Below are 22511 nucleotides of genomic sequence, written 5' to 3' on the forward strand. Positions count from 1 at the left end.
CTACAGCTAGCCAGGCCCCTGTAGTCGGTGCGGACCAAGGTAGCTTAGCCACCGTTAGTTTCCCTCTGGCACATCCTGAGCAGCTGGGAAAGCAGGCCAACTGGGTGACTGTGAGGAGGAAGCGTAGTCCTAAACAGAAGCCCCGTGTACACCGCCAACCCGTTCACATTTCTAACCGTTTTTCCCCACTCGATGACACACCCGCCGAGGATCAAACTCTGGTTATTGGCGACTCTGTTTTGAGAAATGTGAAGTTAGCGACACCAGCAACCATAGTCAGTTGTCTTCCGGGGGCCAGAGCAGGCGACATTGAAGGAAATTTGAAACTGCTGGCCAAGGCTAAGCGTAAATTTGGTAAGATTGTAATTCACGTCGGCAGTAATGACACCCGGTTACGCCAATCGGAGGTCACTAAAATTAATATTGAATCGGTGTGTAACTTTGCAAAAACAGTGTCGGACTCTGTAGTTTTCTCTGGGCCCCTCCCCAATCGGACCGGGAGTGACATGTTTAGCCGCATGTTCTCCTTGAATTGCTGGCTGTCTGAGTGGTGTCCAAAAAATGAGGTGGGCTTCATAGATAATTGGCAAAGCTTCTGGGGAAAACCTGGTCTTGTTAGGAGAGACGGCATCCATCCCACTTTGGATGGAGCAGCTCTCATTTCTAGAAATCTGGCCAGTTTTCTTAAATCCTCCAAACCGTGACTATCCAGGGTTGGGACCAGGAAGCAGAGTTGTAGTCTTACACACCTCTCTGCAGCTTCTCTCCCCCTGCCATCCCCTCATTACCCCATCCCCGTAGAGACGGTGCCTGCTCCCAGACCACCAATAACCAGTAAAAATCTATTTAAGTATAAAAATTCAAAAAGAAAAAATAATATAGCACCTTCAACTGCACCACAGACTAAAACAGTTAAATGTGGTCTATTAAACATTAGGTCTCTCTCTTCTAAGTCCCTGTTAGTAAATGATATAATAATTGATCAACATATTGATTTATTCTGCCTTACAGAAACCTGGTTACAGAAGGATGAATATGTTAGATTAAATGAGTCAACACCCCCGAGTCACACTAACTGCCAGAATGCTCGTAGCACTGGCCGAGGCGGAGGATTAGCAGCAATCTTCCATTCCAGCTTATTAATTAATCAAAAACCCAGACAGAGCTTTAATTCATTTGAAAGCTTGTCTCTTAGTCTTGTCCATCCAAATTGGAAGTCCCAAAAACCAGTTTTATTTGTTATTATCTATCGTCCACCTGGTCGTTACTGTGAGTTTCTCTGTGAATTTTCAGACCTTTTGTCTGACTTAGTGCTTAGCTCAGATAAGATAATTATAGTGGGCAGTTTTAACATCCACACAGATGCTGAGAATGACAGCCTCAACACTGCATTTAATCTATTATTAGACTCAATTGGCTTTGTTCAAAATGTAAATGAGTCCACCCACCACTTTAATCATATCTTAGATCTTGTTCTGACTTATGGTATGGAAATTGAAGACTTAACAGTATTCCCTGAAAACTCCCTTCTGTCTGATCATTTCTTAATAACATTTACATTTACTCTGATGGACTACCCAGCAGTGGGGAATAAGTTTCATTACACTAGAAGTGTTGGGAAAGTGTAGTGACACGGACCCACAACAGGGGGCGTAAATGAACGGACAATGGAGGAAGTCAAATATGAACACTTTACTGTTGTGAATAGCACAATTCCACACAGCAGATTACAGAATAGGTGCAACAATCAATTAACAAAGGTGTCGTGTGGGCAGGCTCGAGGATAGAAGACGTCTGTCCTGAGAAGAACCGGAACCACACGATTTCCTCCGCCACCGAACCTGGAAAATACTGGAGCCGCCAAGTTCCAAGTCCCCAGGTGGCCACCGTCTCCGCGTGTCGGATCTGGTACTGCTGGCGAGGAACAGAAACAATCAGATGTGGGTGTGTGAACACCCAGTAACACTTATGGTGGATATTCCACCTCCACCTCCGGAAATATGAACACAGTCTTTTACAGAACCTGAACTGTCACTTGTCTCACTGATCGTGAAGGGTGCGATCCGTCACCCTGCCATTACCGACCAGCTCAGCCTCCCGCTGACACAAACGACTGAAACCTCCTGTACACAGATCAGAAACACACAGTGCAGTACTGCACAGATTAAGGCTGAGAATGTTACCTCCGTAGGTAGAAGATATCTCGGCAACGAGGTGGAGATGACGTCCGGTCTTTATAGAGTGAGATGATGTAGAGTAGATGGGTGACAGCTGTCAAGAGATAATGAGCGACAGCTGTCACCCCCGGCTGTGTCCGTGGCGGCAGCACCCTCTCGTGCCTGAAGCCCGCACTTCAGGCAGGGTGCCCTCTGGTGGTGTGCCAGCAGTACCTCCTCTTCTGGCGGCCCACACAACAAGAAGTCTTTCAGAAAGCGCTGTAACTAGGTTTAAGGATATGATTCCTTCTTTATGTTCTCTAATGCCATATACCAACACAGTACAGAGTAGCTACCTAAACTCTGTGAGATAGAGTATCTCGTCAATAGTTTTACATCCTCATTGAAGACAACTTTGGATGCTGTAGCTCCTCTGAAAAAAGAGCTTTAAATCAGAAGTGCCTGACTCCGTGGTATAACTCACAAATTCGCAGCTTAAAGCAGATAACCCGTAAATTGGAGAGGAAATGGCGTCTCACTAATTTAGAAGATCTTCACTTAGCCTGGAAAAAGAGTCTGTTGCTCTATAAAAAAGCCCTCCGTAAAGCTAGGACATCTTACTACTCATCACTAATTGAAGAAAATAAGAACAACCACAGGTTTCTTTTCAGCACTGTAGCCAGGCTGACAAAGAGTCAGAGCTCTATTGAGCCGAGTATTCCTTTAACTTTAACTAGTAATGACTTCATGACTTTCTTTGCTAATAAAATTTTAACTATTAGAGAAAAAATTACTCATAACCATCCCAAAGATGTATCGTTATCTTTGGCTGCTTTCAGTGATGCCGATATTTGGTTAGACTCTTTCTCTCCAATTGTTCTGTCTGAGTTATTTACATTAGTTACTTCATCCAAACCATCAACATGTCTATTAGACCCCATTCCTACCAGGCTGCTCAGGGAAGCCCTACCATTATTTAATGCTTCGATCTTAAATATGATCAATCTGTCTTTATTAGTTGGCTATGTACCACAGGCTTTTAAGGTGGCAGTAATTAAACCATTACTTAAAAAGCCATCACTTGACCCAGCTATCTTAGCTAATTATAGGCCAATCTCCAACCTTCCTTTTCTCTCAAAAATTCTTGAAAGGGTAGTTGTAAAACAGCTAACTGATCATCTGCAGAGGAATGGTCTATTTGAAGAGTTTCAGTCAGGTTTTAGAATTCATCATAGTACAGCAACAGCATTAGTGAAGATTACAGATGATCTTCTTATGGCCTCAGACAGTGGACTCATCTCTGTGCTTGTTCTGTTAGACCTCAGTGCTGCTTTTGATACTGTTGACCATAAAATTTTATTACAGAGATTAGAGCATGCCATAGGTATTAAAGGCACTGCGCTGCAGTGGTTTGAATCATATTTATCTAATAGATTACAATTTGTTCATGTAAATGGGGAATCTTCTACACAGACTAAGGTTAATTATGGAGTTCCACAAGGTTCTGTGCTAGGACCAATTTTATTCACTTTATACATGCTTCCCTTAGGCAGTATTATTAGACGGCATTGCTTAAATTTTCATTGTTACGCAGATGATACCCAGCTTTATCTATCCATGAAGCCAGAGGACACACACCAATTAGCTAAACTGCAGGATTGTCTTACAGACATAAAGACATGGATGACCTCTAATTTCCTGCTTTTAAACTCAGATAAAACTGAAGTTATTGTACTTGGCCCCACAAATCTTAGAAACATGGTGTCTAACCAGATCCTTACTCTGGATGGCATTACCCTGACCTCTAGTAATACTGTGAGAAATCTTGGAGTCATTTTTGATCAGGATATGTCATTCAATGCGCATATTAAACAAATATGTAGGACTACTTTTTTGCATTTACGCAATATCTCTAAAATTAGAAAGGTCTTGTCTCAGAGTGATGCTGAAAAACTAATTCATGCATTTATTTCCTCTAGGCTGGACTATTGTAATTCATTATTATCAGGTTGTCCTAAAAGTTCCCTGAAAAGCCTTCAGTTAATTCAAAATGCTGCAGCTAGAATACTAACGGGGACTAGAAGGAGAGAGCATATCTCACCCATATTGGCCTCTCTTCATTGGCTTCCTGTTAATTCTAGAATAGAATTTAAAATTCTTCTTCTTACTTATAAGGTTTTGAATAATCAGGTCCCATCTTATCTTAGGGACCTCATAGTACCATATCACCCCAATAGAGCACTTCGCTCTCAGACTGCAGGCTTACTTGTAGTTCCTAGGGTTTGTAAGAGTAGAATGGGAGGCAGAGCCTTCAGCTTTCAGGCTCCTCTCCTGTGGAAGCAGCTCCCAATTCAGATCAGGGAGACAGACACCCTCTCTACTTTTAAGATTAGGCTTAAAACTTTCCTTTTTGCTAAAGCTTATAGTTAGGGCTGGATCAGGTGACCCTGAACCATCCCTTAGTTATGCTGCTATAGACTTAGACTGCTGGGGGGTTCCCATGATGCACTGAGTGTTTCTTTCTCTTTTTGCTCTGTATGCACCACTCTGCATTTAATCATTAGTGATTGATCTCTGCTCCCCTTCACAGCATGTCTTTTTCCTGGTTCTCTCCCTCAGCCCCAACCAGTCCCAGCAGAAGACTGGCCCTCCCTGAGCCTGGTTCTGCTGGAGGTTTCTTCCTGTTAAAAGGGAGTTTTTCCTTCCCACTGTCACCAAGTGCTTGCTCACAGGGGGTCGTTTTGACCGTTGGGGTTTTTATGTAATTATTGTATGGCCTTGCCTTACAATATAAAGCGCCTTGGGGCAACTGTTTGTTGTGATTTGGCGCTATATAAATAAAATTGATTGATTGATTGATATAGCACCCCTTGGGCACATATTGCGGCGTTTTGGGATTACCTTTCACTGCTATGCAGATGATACTCACTTATACATGCCGATAACTGCTGGTAATCTCATTCACATAACATCCTTAGAAGATTGCCTTGCAGCAAGTTGGATGTCTAGAAACTTCCTACTTTTAAACTCTGATAAGACTGAAATGATGGTTCTTGGTCCAGTGAGACATCGGCATCAATTTGACCAATTAATGCGCAGCCTCAGCTCGTGTGTCATACATCACACTGACAAAGTGAGGAACCTTGGGGTAATTTTTGATCCTTCGTTGTCCTTTGGCCTCCACATTAGAAATATTACTAGGACTGCTTTCTTCCACCTGCGAAATATAGCGAAGATTCGTCCCATCCTGTCTATGGCTGATGCTGAGACCCTGATCCATGCATTTATCTCTTCTAGATTGGACTACTGCAATGTTCTATTTTCTGGTTTACCGCAGTCTAGCATTGGGGTCTCCAGTTGGTTCAAAATGCTTCAGCCAGACTTTTGACACGAAGCAGAAAGTAGAACAACATTACACCCATTTTAGCATCCCTTCACTGCCTTCCTGTCCCAGTGAGATCATATTTTAAGGTTCTGCTAATAACCTATAAAATTATTCATGGACTGGCATCTCCCTACCTAGCTGAACTAATTAAACTTTACGTACCGGCCAGGGCTTTACGTTCTCAGGGTGCAGGACTACTTTGTGTCCCTAAGGTGAATAAGAAGTCTGTGGGTCACAGAGCTTTCTCTTATCATGCCCCTTTTCTGTGGAATGATCTCCCTGCATCAATAAAACAGATTATGTCGAGATTTTCAAGTCCAGACTTAAGACGCACTTACTTTCCCTTTCATATGGCTAGCATACTGGTACAGTTTTCATTCATTCATTTATTAGTAATTGGAGCAGGCTGCGGCCTCAACTTTACCTAAATTCTGGATTTTTAGTGAAGTTTAGGGCTAGTGGCCGGCGATCACCTTAGTATTTCTGTTTTTCTTGTTGTTTAATGTTGGCAAATTATACAGTATTTTTTGTCTTTCTGATGCCTCATTCTGTTTTTTCTCTGTTTAAGGTGCAGCTCCATCCAGAGATGGGAGTTGTATTCATGTTGGCGATCATCCTTGTATATTGTATATTATTTCTTGTATATTCGTCCGTGAATTGTTCTGTAATTTGTTTGTAGCGATCATCTTAGTATTTCTGTTTTTCTTGTTGTTTAATGTTGGCAAATTATACAGTATTTTTTGTTTTTCTGATGCCTCATTCTGTTTTTTCTCTGTTTAAGGTGCAGCTCCATCCAGAGATGGGAGTTGTATTCATGTTGGCGATCATCCTTGTATATTGTATATTATTTCTTGTATATTCGTCCGTGAATTGTTCTGTAATTTGTTTGTAGCATGGCCCAAGCAGAGGGTCACCCCTTTGAGTCTGGTCTGCTTGAGGTTTCTTCCTCAGAGGGAGTTTTTACTTACCACTGTTGCTGTGGGGGTTGGTAAGGTTAGACCTTTCCTGTGTGAAGCGCTTTGAGGCAACTCTGTTGTGATTTGGCGCTATATAAATGAAAATAAATTGAAATTGAAATTGAAAATTGAAATTGGCCAACTGTTTCTGTGCTTTCTGAGCAGTTCATTATAAATATGTAAGATAATGCGGCTTGTGTGGTTTGTTGTACTAACTTACCATGTAAGAAGTTTGTGCTCCAGTATTTTCATTGATTTGAAATTTTAGTATTATTTGCAGTGTTCAGCTTGCGTTGATCAGGCTGCTTTCTGGGACCAGGCCTTGTATTTTTCCGGCCTGAGCCGAATTTCCCGCTTTGGGATCTGGATATAATGCAGCGGAGGTGACAGGTTGCCGTGTGATCCCTATGGAAGGACGCGTTGTGGCGCCACAAAAGTTCAAGCGACGCGACGCGATGGACGCAAATGAAGTGACGCGAATGAAGCGATTTTGAGCGATTGCTGCATTTGTGGCACGATATCGCGTTGCATTGCCCTCCTCCCCAAGTTGAAAAATCTGAACTTTTTCATCTTGTCGCGCCGCAATGACCAATTAGGGACTGGATGAGTAGGGACGTGGAGATGTCTGTCTGGAGTTTATACTGGACGTGGACATGTCCTGTCTCTGGCAATCAGCCTGTGAGCAGGATGATGTCCCGTTTGTCTTTTATTTAACACAGTTATGACAGAGTTTGAGGGGAGAAAGCGAGGAATTGCAGCAGCAGTTGGTGTTTTTTTTTTTTTTTTTTCACGCGCATGTGCGCGCAAACGAATTGTCTGTGAAGATAATTTTATTAATTACACAGATGTATAATAAAACAAATGGTGACTGGTTTATAACACAATTATGACAGAGTTTGAGGGGATGGTCCGCAAATGACTTTTAGCGTCGGAAAGTATACCGGTTCTTTGTTTAATAAGAGCCGCGAAATATACCCTGTTCTTTGTTTAATAACACAATTTTTCATTGGTCTAGCTCGACGTGATAACCAATCATTGAATGTGTTTTAATGTGGCTCAATTTGTATCAGAACAAAAAAACGTTTCTTAGCATTTTGCAGGCGCCTGTTAGACAAAGCGATCAAATTGAAGAAAGAGATTATTTAGTGGATATGATTTTGAGCAGTGCAGCTGTTTGCCGTAAGTAGTATTTTATGTTTTTTATCTATGTTTTGACACCACTGGTGTCAAATATGTGTATCTATATGAACAAAGTTATTGAAAAGCCATTTTATATTCTAGTCTGTAAAGTTTAATTCATTACAAACACTGCTCTGATGTTCTGATTAACTACAGTACTGATGATGTTGTTTGTTATGTTTTAAAAATTACAGTTCTCATAGCTTCATTGTTTGTGGTTATTTTTGCTTTAGAAAACTGCATTGTAAAACACAAACCACTTGACCTCAAAGATGGTAATGATTGTTTAAAATTTTTAACATTGGGTGTTCCTGAGACCTTTCCAAACAGGTTTGAAAAGGCCTAAAATCGCAGCCCCCAGCCCGGGGCTTTGCCCCTGGACCCCATTGGGGACCTAGGCGGCCCCCAAACCCCTCGACAAATTAGTTTCAGGCTTTGCCATATTGCCTCAATGCCAGCCCTGTGGGACATCCTGAGTGTTCATGGGATCCCCATGAAGTTACTGAATGTCATACACAGCCTATACACAGATACGGTGAGAGCTGTGTGGAGTGGCAGCAGAGACTCTGAGTTTTTTTTCCCCACTGAAAACTTGCCTTCATCTGGGATGCGCTCTGGCTCGGACACTGTTCAATGATTGTATGGATTGGGTGTTGGGTAGGGTTGTGGAAACCAATGACTTGGGTGCTTTTGTTACAGAGGAAAGGTTTACTGACCTTTACTTCATAGATGATGCTGTGATCTTTGCAGAATCAATGGCTACTCCGATTGTAGCACTTGAGAATCTGAGTGAGGAATCGGAATGTGGGTTTGCGATTTCCCTGGATCAAGACTTCAGAGTCAGGCTTTTAATAACTTCCTGGAATCAACCATCAGAGGTGTGTCTGTATGTGGTGTAATTGTCCAACCTGTAGAGACATTCACTTATCTTGGCAGTGACATACATATCTCTGGGTCCTTGGCCTTTGAGATTGAGAGGGAAGAGCTTAAATGGACTCATGAGTTTGCTGGACAGAGGTGTATGGTGATGGAGAACAAAAGTCCAAGGTGTTAGAGTTCTAATGCTACCTGTCTTCCTATATGGTTGTGAGTCTTGGAAGATAACCAGGGACTTAAGGCAACAAATGGTTGTGTTTGGAACTTGCTCTCTTCAGAAGATCCTTGGGTACTGCTGGAATGACTTTGCATCGCATGAGCAATTACTTAGAGAGACTGAGGCTTTTTTGTTTATACTGCCAGTTAAAGACAGATTTTTAGCATATCCAGATTGTATTGTTTTTATAGTCTGGACAATATCTCAATCGCAAAAATACGATTTGAATTGCATGTCATGGTTTGAATTCGCTTTGGAAAAATTGGATCTTGTGGCGTTTTCTGTCCAGACTGCAAAAAAAAAAAAAAAAAGAGAAAAATCAAGCTAGATGCAATCTGGATATGCTAAAAATCTGACTTGAACTGGGTTTTTGAAGAAGACAGTCAAAAACAATGGAGCATGGAGGAGAATTATAAAGTATGGACAGATGAGGAAATAAAGTGCCTGTTAGCTCTCTGGGGGGATTCTCAGTGCAGAAGAAATTAATAGCCCTTGACATTATTGCTTGTACATGCCAAGTAAAAAATGTGATCAAATATACAACACAGATCCCCTGTAACCTTGCCTGAATCAGACAAGTCCAGTTTTCTTTGTAAAGTGGTCAAATTATTTATTTTTTCATGTCGTTATGAGTTTCGGAGCTTTCCTGGCTGATCCAATGTGACCACAGGCTGTGAAAAACAGCCTCGTGTGTGAAGCGTTTCCACAAAAGCCGGATTGAAATCCAATAAGAATCTGCCCGATAAAGTCCTTTTTTGATTACTCAGTTGATTCATTTTTAAAAAGTGTGTTTACTTTTTCTCTGTAGGATCAACACACAGTGCCTTGTGACTCACTCATTTTCAACCGCTTATCTGGGATCGGGTCGCGGGGGCAACAGCTCCAGCAGGGGACACTAGACTTCCCTTTCTCGGTGTCGCCGACCAAACAGTCCCCCCTAAAAATCAGTCCACCCTGCCTTCACTGCGCATGCGTCATTAGCCGCGGTTCATCGATTATCACATCGTTTCTGCTTCAAACTGCACTCCATTCATCATCTATCTCAGTGACAGATATCTGAATCTTTTGTACAACAGTCTTTTCCACATAAATTCAGCATTATTTCATCAGAAAGGAAGCGATCAGAGCACCGCAGCTACATGAGCTGCTAGCTGATGCGTTCACTGTATGTCGGTCATTTCAAAGCGGCACGGAGTATTGCCTCGTTTCTGCTTAAAAATGACTTTAGAATGATTTAAGAGGTTTTACCTTGTCATCTGATGATTAATAATCCCATTAATTCATTTGATCACTTTGGGTGAAGAGACTCTGTCTCAGACAAGCTACTGAGCTCTGAAATGACCCATGCGCAGTCGAGGCAGGCAGGTCAATTTTTAGGGGTGGACCGTTCGGTCTGCGACACCAGGCCACATTGACCATCTCTGACTGGGGGATCCTGAGGCGTTCCCAGGCCAGTGTGGAGATATAATCTCTCCACCTAGTCATGGGTCTTCCTTGGGGTCTCCTCCCACGTGGACATGTCCAGAACACCTCCCTAAACACATGGAGGTATTTTGGAAAAACACAGTCCTTTGTGTTTTTCCAAAATCTACAAACAGACTGCTTCACTGTATTTTAGATCATCATTCCCCCTTTTGATAGTACATAGTCAATAAGAACAGGCAGCAAAACCCTCTTTCTCTGCAGCTGCACACATGCTGTGTAGGCCTTGGTTGCAGGGCTGGACCCACAGGGGCGAGGGGTGGGAAAGCACCCTCCCTCTGGCCAAACCCCTCAAATGTCCACATTTGTAGCCATTTTGAAGACATTTTTAGCACATAATAATACTAATACTAATAACAATAATAAGTAAATTCTAAAAATGACATTCAGTTTAATACTATATTTATTATTATTATCATTATTATAATTGTTGTTGTTGTTATTATTGTTATTAGCATGTTGCCCATGGGGATCCATGGGCTGTAGATTGGGTAGTGTTTATAAAATAGGTTGTTGACATTTTTCAATGGTGGTAATACATTATGCAAAGTTTCTATAATGAGTTGGAATGACATGTGACTCCAGAATGTTTTTAAAACCTTAGACCTCAGTCATTTTTAGAAGAAGAACTCAACCCTTTTATTTCCTGTTAATTACGTAATTTTTAAATATTATTTTACTGTCTTCTTATTTAGTCCTCTTCGCCCGCTAATTCACTGCCTTTATGTATTTATAAATTGTTTAGGTTCTTGTTGCCATCACAAACATAGATTGATAATATGCACATTGTAATTTTGTACAAGACTGACATATTTTGGCAGAGTTATTGCCCTTGATTAACAAACCTAAACTGCCAATTTCTTGAGTTGGTGCCTGTATTCTGAAATCAACTTGTTTCATATTTTTAGGATGAATTTTGGAAACTTAGTAGAATTCTTCAAAATGTTATCAAAATGTATGTAGCAAACACTTGTACCAAAGCAGCATTTACCAGCAGGGGATAATGTGCTCTCAGAGCACTCTTGTTACTTTACATTAAGCTACCTCAGAGCAAGTACAGTGCCTATAAAAAAGTGTTCACCCCCTTGAGCTTTGACATGCTGTCATTTCATTAAGTGTTTATGCCTTTTAGGTGGGTGCAGTGATGTGTGGCACCAGTGCACACTCCCAGACTTGACTTAACTTTATGCCACTTTTACCTGCTCTGGATTAATAGTCAAAATGTTGCCATGAGCTGAAAGGAAATGGGTTCAGATGGTCAGCAACAACCCAGGAACCAACAAGCCATAAATTTGCCATAACCTGTGGGAACATCAGTGTCACTGTTTTCTGTCAAACATACTTTATGTCACCATGCACTGAGAGGCTACTGTCCAATAAAGAAGACCTAGGCCTAAAATTGACCACTTCAACAAGGCTTACAGTTAACCACATGGTTGGAATGTAATGGTAGCCCTCTCTTGTGCTATGGAAACACCCTGTGTCATGGCTGGCAATCACCTAAGTGGACAACTACTCCATTACTACCTCTCAAAAGTAACCATCTGCCACAGTCAGCATGTGCATCCCCTTGACTTTTTCCAGCCAGTGGGGTCCTCTGCACTGAGACACCTGTATGCTGGGTCATGCACAGAGAAACTGACCAAATGGTCAAAATTTTGAAGCTGATGCTCCCTCACAATGCAAGTGATACTTCTCATCTGAGTCTCCCTAAGTAACAGGCCTGTCACACCTTGATGATTTACCTTGTATGCCGACATATGAAAAATACGCCGAATACGCCGACGTATGTCTAATAAGTGATGGGTAAGTTTTGTATAAGTTAAGAGCATGGTGAAGCACACTGGTACATGGTGTAGTACAGCAAAAAATTGTGGGCTTGTACAATATTTTCGAAGCATGCTAGCATATGTCTCATACGTCCCATATACGGGGGCCATACGTTGTAGTTAAGTTATGCGACTGTGACACAGGTTTCTTGTAAGTTACTCATAAGTCAAAATACGTCCATTGATGCTGTCCGTTGATCGGCTCAACAATTTAAAGCTGCAGTCATGTGAACAGTTCAGACTGTTTCAAATATTATTCTGAGTAAATATAAAGTCTTCATCTTACCTCTTCACTTCAGTCTGATTCATCATCACAGCCTGATGAAAACGTATCCACAAAAAGGGTCCTAATTTTGGAAAATGATGTCTGAAAATACTTTAATCCTTGTCGTGGCTGATGTGTCTCACAGCCTGATGCAGAAAACGCTGGTGCTTTGTGCCACAACAAGAAAATGAATTCATTTTAAAAGTTGAAAGAGTCACAGTGTTTCATTCATTCATATCAGCATTTACCACAGGCATCAGTTGATTCTTCAGCGTTCTGCATGTGATGAATAGAATAGAATAGATAAATCTCATTATCTACCAAGAGAACAGTGAAATAAAATTTCATAAAGTTAAATTAGTCTATTTGGCCTCCGTGTGAAGGGGAGAGGCTGCGCGAAAGCGTTCGTGTGCTCGATGATGTGCTTGTCAACATCTGTGTCCCGCCTGCCAAACAAAAGAGTTCTGCTGACAGTGGAAATGCAAACCAAGCCAGCTTAACCATTCTGACCCGTACCATACAGTGCTGCCCTGACCCGCACTGCTTGGTGGAAATGGGACTGTCAACGTACATTGGTAAAATTGTCATGGTGTCACAGCTGCATAACTTATTCAGCGAATTTGCCAAACACAAGTTGTCATACGCTGGCTAAATTGTCAAGGTGTGACAGGGCCCTAAGCTAAAGGTCATGATATGGTTGAAATCATGGTATATTCCTGTCAGGTTTTCTCATAGCAGTATAGAACAAAACACTAGCATAAAATTAGAAACATGGAATAATATCACTTGAAAGGTTCATCAGTTGACTTTAGGAGCTACAGTTTCCAAATCCTGAACATTTTGCCTGAACGTTTTGCATAATCACATTAAAAACAAATACCCAAATATAAGAATATCTTTTATAGTCAATGTTGATGTCACTTTTTTGAAGTGGTACATGTAAAATATTTCAGTTTTTCAGATTCACAACTTATTGTTGTAGCCCTACTACATGGACAAAGAAAAAACAAAGAATGAGTTGTCTAAGCACAGTAACCAGAGTTATGCTTGTAGGAGTGATGTTAAGGCATTCAAGCCCAAAATCATACTCCAACTGTGAAGCACAGTGATGGTAATATCAGTGTTGGTAATATCATGCTCTGGGACTGTTCTGCTGCCAGGGGAACTAGTGCTTTGTAAAAGTGCATTGAATACTAAAGAAGGATGACCAGCTCAGAATTCTTCAGCAAAATCTTCAAACTATTCGGTGGATGATTGAATGTGGCACACAATTTGATGTTCCAACGTGACAATGACTAAACGTACATCAAAGCTAGTTGTGGAATGGATAAAGCAAGCTGACAATTAGCTTTAGGAATGGACTTTCCAAAGTCTTAACCTCACCCTTATTGAAAATATCTGGACTGTGGTCAACTCTTGGCAGAATAGTGGTCATATTTCCAACCAGAAACTCTGGGAGAAGCTTGCTGATGACTACCACAAGCATCTGGTCAAGATAAAACTTGGTAAGATACATTCAACCCGATTGTGGGTGCATTCAATGTATAATTTTGACCCTGCATTGACTTCGGAAAAATCCTAACTAAATTGCAACAAGCACCCCAAATTGTTGTTCTTGTGTTGTGCAATCATTTTGCCCCAGAAGAAGAAAAAGAAGAAGATGAAGAAGAAGAAGAAGAAAAAAAAAAATAGTTCAAAGAAATCATTCAAAACCCAATATTGCCATGACATCTGTGACCACGACGAATGTTTAACGTCTGACCACTGCTGTACATGTGTGCCCCTGTAGGATGGAGATGTTCCAGGAGTGCTCTTGTGTTACACTAAATGCTTTTTCTTCAGTAAGGTTGGATAAGTGACATATGAGAAGTTGCATGTGCAGTCACTTTTTTTGTTGTACAGTATGAGACCGTTTAAGATTAAGGGGCAAGACTCAGATGAGGAGTATCACTTGCATTGTCAGAGAGCGTCAGCTTCAACATTTTGGCCATGTGGACTGTTTTTCTCTCATGATCCAGTACGCAGGTGACTGAGTGTTGAGGACCCCAGTTGTTGGCCACCTGGCTGTGGCAGATAGACAGTTATTTTAGAGATGTGGGAATCGATCGGTTGTCTTCCTGGGTGGTTGCCATTCAGGACACAAGGTGGTTTCGTGTTGTCGTGGATGCAGCGAACACTAGCACCAATGCACGATCCCCAGACTTGACTTGAAATGATGAGACTATTTCATCTCTGTATGTGCTGTGCTGGAACCCTTTTTTTATTGCTGTTACTATTTAATACAATAATTTTTGTATATGATAAATATTTTATAAAAACTTTTCATACTTATCTACAATAGTGAATTGATTCTCTATTTTAACAGTCTTAAAGCAGAAAAAGTTGGAATGATATGGAAAATGCGGTGATCCTTACATATATTTTGACTTTTGTTGGTTGTGGTTGGAGAAACTGCTCATAGTAGAACATTTGTCTGATGTAATGGTATAGAGTAGGAATTTCTTTAAAGAAAATGTAGAATTTCAGCTGCAGTTTGTGAGAAGACACATGGGAAACCCAAGCCTAGATTTGATATTTTCCTGTTTTACAGTCCTTCTCTACTCAAATGCAACATAACGCTGTGAATGGGACTTTTGTCTGCTGCACCATTTCCAGTTTGTCCACAGAAACTTAGAATTCTTTCAGAGCTGTTATGGGTGTCTTGGTGGCTTTCCTCACTAGTCTCCGTCCAGCATAGTCACTCAGTTTTTTGAGAACTCTCTACATGACAGAGATTTACCATACTGTTTGTATTTATTAATGATTGATAGAAACTGGCTGTAAAAGTGATTAATTAATCCTTGTATTTACAATAAATTGGCCCAGTCCCAACTTTTTTTGGAATTTGTTTCAGGTCTTAAATGCAGGAATGGATGTATATTAACAAATTAAACAGCCATATGAATCATCTTGGGTTTATACCATCTACAGGTCTCTGTTTGTCAAATGTAAATATCAGAATCTATAGATTTTTTATTTTGAATTTTTATTTATTCATTTATTGCATTTTCTAATTATATATTGTCCCAACTTTTTCTGGAGTTTGGATTTGGAGTTGTATGAAGGGAAAATGTGGTGTTTTTCTGTTGTTCAAAAAAAAAAAAAACCTAGACTGTGTACCAGTGGTCCATCTGGGAAACATATGTTTGTATAGGAGGAGATTGTTAGTGTGTGTGTTTGTGTGTGTGTGTGCACATTTATGAGGCTGTATGCTTGTGTTTGTTCCTGTGCATGTGTGTGGATGGAGCCTTTGTAAGGAAACACCCAAAGTGTCAGAGCGACACAGTAGGGTGACTGCGAGAAGGACGGGGGCTCAGGGAGGAGGTGTTCCTGTATTGTTGTACTGCTGTTGAAACTGTCGCTCTGAGTTTGAGCTTTTCATTCTGCTGTCAGGAATTTACAGCAGCATGTAGCTTTAAAGAGGGGTGGACGGGGTGAAGGAAAAGGTAGAAGTATAGAACCCCTCCCCACACACACACACACACACACACACACACACGCACGCCCACACACTTTCCACATGCTCTTCCCGGTTTGAATGTGAGCCCACAGAGCTCAACACCGTGGACTGTGAAGGGAGATGGAGGAGGTTGAGGAGATGAAGGCATATGTTCACCTTGGCCCTTAAGTCTCCTGGGCTTTGGACCTTGCAAATATACATCGTCTGTGTTCTTTGATCCCGCCTTTAGGCTTTTTGTTTTTTTTAAGAAGATCCACTGTCATTTAAACGTGTGCATCTCCATCCACAGACTCTAGAAGCAGATAGTAGTGAATTATGGGAGTAAATTCAGTTTGGCCTTTATTCAATGAGACAGGTAAAGAACATGGTCTATAAAACCCTATAAAACGCTAAAATTTAATCCCTGAGTTACTTTTCCAAACTCCAAAAATAAGTCAAATCATGTTTAAACAAGAACAATCCAAGATTTCTGACGGCCGGCAATCCAGATCTGGATCCGGATCACCTCCTAAATTCAGTGGAGTATTCCATGCCCTAATATCTATTTGTGGTGGAAATTTGGTGAGAATCCGTGAAGTAGTTTTGACGTAATCCTTCAAAGCCTATATAAAGTGAAATCTTGATCACAATCCGGATCCAGATGACCTCCCAAATTCAGTGGAGTCTCCATGGCCTAATAGCTGTCTATGGTGAGAATCTGTGAAGTAGTTTTTTTTTTTTTTTTTTTTTTTTTTTTTTTAACGTAATCCTTCAAAGCCTATATATAGTGAAATCAAGAACCAAAATCCGGATCCAGATCACCTCCAAAATTCAGTGGAGTCTTCCGTGCCCTGATATCTATCTGTGGTGCAAATTTGGTGACAATCCTTGAAGTAGTTATTTTTTTTTTTATACTTGAGCCTTCAAAGCCTATATGAACTGAAATCTTAATCCAGAATCTGGATCTGGATCCAGATCCAGATCACATCCAAAATTTCATGGAGTCTTCCATGGTCTAAAAGCTTTCTGTAGTGAACATTTTGTCAAAACTCATGCAGTAGTTTTGATGTAAATCTTGCTAACAGACAGAGAGACAAATAAATAAACGCATATGATTTTATTACGTTTTTGGCAAATGTCAAAAATATCTAGTTAAAGATTCAGCATAATAAAACTTTATTTACTAGTTCTGGTAAGGTTCAGGTAAATCTCATACAGTCAGGTCCATAAGTATTTGTACCATGACATTTTTTTTTTGTAATTTTCCTTTGAACCCCATCACAGTGGACTTGAAATGAAAATCAAAATGTCCTTGCTTTGAGGAATTTTAGCTACGTACAATTAAAGTAGTTTAACATAAGTATCACAGTAATGATGTAGGAATTAAGGCCATCACTCGTGTTTTTGTTACACGAGTCAGAGTTTTTTTTTTACACGAGTCAGAGGTTGTGTACATGATTCCCAAGTCACTGAACATTTCTTTATCCTCAGTTACATCAATCATTATAACATACAAACAGTATGGGACTGTGTGGTAAATCTGTCCGCTGTAGGCAGTTCTAAAAAAAAAGAGCAACAAAATCACCAGACACCAAAATCACCTGTGTCACTGTCCAGATATTTATAGACCTGACAGTAACAGAGTGGATCCTCACCTTTTACTTTGTAAAGTGGGAAGGAATTGAAGATAATGCTACAAATGTTTTTTTTTTTTTTTCTCAACATCAACCATATATATTTTTGTCGTGTATTTCACAGACACACACAGGGGAGAAGGAGAAGATCTGCCCATACTGTGGTCAAAAGTTTGCCAGTAATGGCACGCTAAGGGTTCACATCCGCAGTCATACAGGTCAGTGGCCCTCCACAGGTCAGTGCTGTGTGTTAAGTCAACCTTCTATCAGCTGTTATTAACATCACTTGATGAATGGAAAGATCTGGAAGATCAGTTCTTCTCATGAATTGAGACACAGAGGTAACCGTGATGAATACTGCACCAACACTTCCTGTTCACTCTAAGAGCTCTCATTCAGTGTGGTGTTTGCAGTGTTAAGAGAGAGATGCTGTGTGTAAAGAGAACATCACGGAGGATTTTACCTATATATGTCCATTGAGTGATGCAAAGTCGATTGTAAATCTTGAAGTGTGGTTTAGGCCTAGGCCTTCAGAGCTATCAGAGTCTAACATTATGGATATTCACAAATATGAATCACCTATATTCCAAATCACTGATTTTACAAAAGAAACAGAAAACTCATATGACCACTGATCAAGGAAAAACACCATAAACACCAATAATACATTCAAAATTCAACAGATTCCAGCTAAACTGCTGCACATATGTGCACCTGCCACATGCACACCGACACAGCAAGGTCACAGACATCGTTCACACCAGCAGCAACAATCAGTGGCAAGCAATGATCCATGGCAAAAGAAAACACTAAAAATAATATCTCTGCCAGCTGTGATTATCTTGAACACTTGAACCCATTGTTGCACAATTCATGGGTTGTGGTACTTGGGACTGCAAATCATAGTGGCAACAGCATCTCCCAGCATAAGACATCAGAAATGAGACTTTCCATACATGCAATGCAAACTGCATTTTAAATCTTCAATCTTATATCAATTTTTAAAATCAATAATAATAAAATAAAATAATAAAATCAATTTTTAGAACATATCATTTGTCTTGCTTACTCAGACATTTTGCAAATGCATCTCCAACAGACATTGACATTGTTTGACCTTTACTTTGGACAATAAACATTCAACATAGTCAAAACTATTATCCTATTAGCTCAACCAATAATTTGCATCACTTTTTACTTTGGCCCCCTGTACAAACTGAACTTGAGCTTTGTCACCATTTTTGTTGTTTTTAACCCCATAACTTCATAACATTCAGTCAAAGATAGTCCAAACTATACATTTTTGGAATCTTTTTGATTGATGAATAATGTGGTATAGTTTTAAATTTGATTTGATGATCTTTTAATTTTCACGCCCTGTGTAATTCTTCATTGACCCCCCACCTGGCTGCTTATTGAAAAATCAAGTGGATAGTCTGCTTTTTTTCAAAAGAGTAATGTCTAAGAAGTATTTGTGCCGAATTTGGTGCTTGTATCACCATTTGAACGATTTCTCTGTAAATATTCTGTAATCTGCTGCACCCCCTGAGGTCCAGAATTAGTTCTTTGATATTATCTTTATTAAGAACAAGGTTGTTGGTCCCTCTATACACAATGATTTTGTTGACCAGACTATATAATGCTTCATTCCCACCCTTGACGAGGCAAGAAATAGTTGTATCATCTGCATATTTAATGACAGTATATATGAAAACAGTCATACATGAAGTTGGTGCCTGGTGGTTTCCTGTACTGACTGTGTTATGCAAAGACCTTGGCTGTGTCTAAATTCAGGGGTTGCATCCTTCAAATGCTGCATTTGTCAACCGCATGCTTCATAGTGGTGAGGCAGGTTGTCTCTTTTTGCAGGGTCCTTGGAATGTGCCCAGTGAATGTAGCCTTCTTTCCTCCGAAAATGAAGAACATAACTGGTGTATCCTTCTTGGCCCAAACAATCCCAAGAGTCTTTCATTCATTCATGCATTTAATAATTCCTTCATTATTTCTTGCTTAACTGGGTCCATATACCGATAGCAGTAGACCAGGCAGGTCAGTCTACACTTTCGCATCCTCGGCAAAGTCCTGTAATGCTTCCTGTGGGCCGTTGCCAAGCCATCTGAGAATTATAATTCCTGGGTTTTCACCCAGGCCTTCTCCCTGCTGAATGTGCCTAGAAGACCTCCCTAGGTAGATGACCAGGGGGCATCCTTACCAAATGCCTGAATCACCTCAGTTGGTTCCTTTTGATGCAAAGAAACAGTTGCTCTACGCTGAGCCCCTGCCTGATATTCAAACTTCTCACCCTATCCCTGAGTGTACTAAGGCAAAATACCCAACAGAGGAATCTCATTTCCACCACTTGTATCCACAAAAAGATCTTACCCAAAATTCATTACCATTGGTGAAGACAGGAGCAAACATCAATTGGTAAATCAAGAGTCTTGCCTTCTGGCTCGGCCCTTTTTTCCCCCATGATTGTCCAGTACAGCCTCAGGAGGACCTCAGACGCAGCACCAATCAGTCTATTCAGATCATGCTCCATATTACCTTCACTTATGGACAAGAGTCATTACACAATTTTTATGTATTCATTCTTTTCTTTTTTAAACAAAACCAATTTTAGCTCTACATGTACATGTACAGTGAGGAAAATAAGTATTTGAACACCCTGCGATTTTGCAAGTTCTCCCACTTAGAAATCATGGAGGGGTCTTAAATTTTCATCTAAGGTGCATGTCCACTGTGAGAGACAAAAAAATAAATAAATAAAAAATCCGGAAATCACAATGTATGATATTTGAACACCTGTGAAAATCAATGCTAATATTTGGTACAGTAGCCTTTGTTTGCAATTACAGAGGTCAAACGTTTCCTGTAGTTTTTCACCAGGTTTGCACACACTGCAGCAGGGATTTTGGTCCACTCCTCCATTCAGATCTTCTCTAAATCTTCCAGGTTTGGAGTTTCAGCTTCCTCCAAAGATTTTCTATTGAGTTCAGGTCTGGAGACTGGCCAGGCCACTCCAGGACCTTGAAATGCTTCTTACGGAGCCCCTCCTTAATTGCCCTGGCTGTGTGTTTGGGGTCACTGTCATGCTGGAAGACCCAGCCATGACCCATCTTCAGTGCTCTTACTGAGGGAAGGAGGTTGTTTGCCAAAATCTCACAATACATGACCCCATCCATCCTCCCTTTAATACGGTGCAGTCGTCCTGTCCCCTTTGCAGAAGCGCACCCCCAGAGTATGATGTTTCCACCCCCATGCTTCACGGCTGGGATGGTTTTCTTGGGGTTGTTCTCATCCTCTAAACATGGTAAGTGGAGTTGATTCCAAAAAGTTCTATTCTGGTCTCATCCACCACATGACTTTCTCCCATGCCTCCTCTGGATCATCCAGATGGTCACTGGTGAACTTCAAACAGGCCTGGACATGTGCTGGCTTGAGCAGGAGGACCTTGCTGCCCTGCAGGATTTTAAACCATGAAAGCATCATGTGTTAATAATGTAATCTTTGTGACTGTGGTCCCAGCTGTCTTCAGGTCATTGACCAGGCCCTCCTGTGTAGTTCTGAGTTTTCTCAGAATCATCCTTACCCCATAAAGTGAGATCTTGCATGGAATCCCAGACTGAGGCAGATTGACAGTCATCTTGTGTTTCGTCCACTTTCTAATAAATAATTATAACAGTTGTTGTCTTCTACCAAGCTGCTTGCCTGTTGTACTGTAGTCCATCCCAGACTTGTGCAGGTCTACAGTTTTGTCCCAGGTGTCCTTAGACAGCTCTTTGATCTTGCTATGGTGGACAGGTTGGAGTGTGATTGAGTGTGTGAACAGGTGTCTTTTATACAGGTAACAAGTTCAAACAGGTGCAATTAATACAGTTAAAGAGTGCAGAATAAGAGGGCTTCATAAAGAAAAATTAACAGGTCTGTGTGAGCCAGAATTCTTGCTGGTTGGTAGGGGTTCAAATACTTATTTGCAGCAGTAACATACAAATAAATTATTAAAAAATCATACAATGTGATTTCCGGATTTTTTTTTTTTTTAGATTATGTCTCTCACAGTGGACATGCACCTAAGATGAAAATTTCAGACCCCTCCATGATTTCTAAGTGGGAGAACTTGCAAAATCGCAGGGTGTTCAAATACTTATTTTCCTCACTGTATAAGTAAGTCATGTTTAAAAGTGCTGAAAAATGATTACTAAATTATATGTAATGCCCACTATGCCGACCTATCTTATGCAACTGTCAGAGTTGCTAGGCAACAACGGTAGGGTAGAATAATAAAATGACACAATTACAAAATGATCCATGAGCTAGACCATCTCATTTCTGAATGGTTGGTTTGGTCTCTGTGGGCAAGATGTACGTAGAACACAGCCGTCAAAGGATGCAGACCCTGAATTGAAGCACATTCCTGGTTTCCCATCTTGACCACCTGTTGTCTATCTCCAAGGAAATCCAAAATCCAGTTACATGTGGGTGTTGGCACTCCAAGGTCTTCCAATTTCACAGTCAGCTTCATTGGCTGATTTGTGTTGAAAGCAGAGAAGTAATCCTGAAAAACAAAACAAACTTTCCCTTGAGAGCAGGCAGCAAAATTGTGCCTTGCTGAAAGTGTGTGCTGTATTTGACTGTCAGTATGGATGTGCCGTGATGAGCTTGGACAATCACCATAGTGTCGGCAACATCCTTGTGTGTGGGCATGTTTTCATGTACATAAGTATGTGTGAAGGAGAGACAACCCAGCAGAGACTAATGTATAGCAGTGTGGGACACAGCCCAGTCCGACTGCATTTATATTGAATAAACAAAAGAGAGGAATGCTGGGGGAGGGGTGGGAGCCAAGGGGACACCTCAAAGAAAGAATAGAGGGGAGAGAGAAAAGACTACTCCAAGAAAGCAACCAGCCAGATGACCTTTGACCCTGACTGGCTGTAAATTTGTCCCCACATTCTGTCAACTGTTTCTTTGTTTGCTTGTTTGTTTGTTGTTTTGTTCGAAAGAAAACTAAGCTCTGGGGAAACGTGTCTCTGAGTAACAGAACTTACAAG

General features: G+C 40.8%; 1 protein-coding gene across 1 annotated transcript in view; it reads left to right on the forward strand.

Moving 5' to 3' along the window:
• prdm5 (PR domain containing 5) overlaps window positions 1–22511 on the forward strand; it is a 236592-nt gene that overhangs the window by 105524 nt on the left and 108557 nt on the right. Inside the window, exon 13 of the mRNA XM_034180554.1 lies at window positions 17582–17675. Within this exon, the coding sequence (XP_034036445.1) occupies window positions 17582–17675 (94 nt within the window). The remainder of the gene's footprint in view (window positions 1–17581; window positions 17676–22511) is intronic.

The sequence above is a fragment of the Thalassophryne amazonica genome, chromosome 10, assembly GCF_902500255.1.
Source record: "Thalassophryne amazonica chromosome 10, fThaAma1.1, whole genome shotgun sequence".
Taxonomy (NCBI): domain Eukaryota; kingdom Metazoa; phylum Chordata; class Actinopteri; order Batrachoidiformes; family Batrachoididae; genus Thalassophryne; species Thalassophryne amazonica.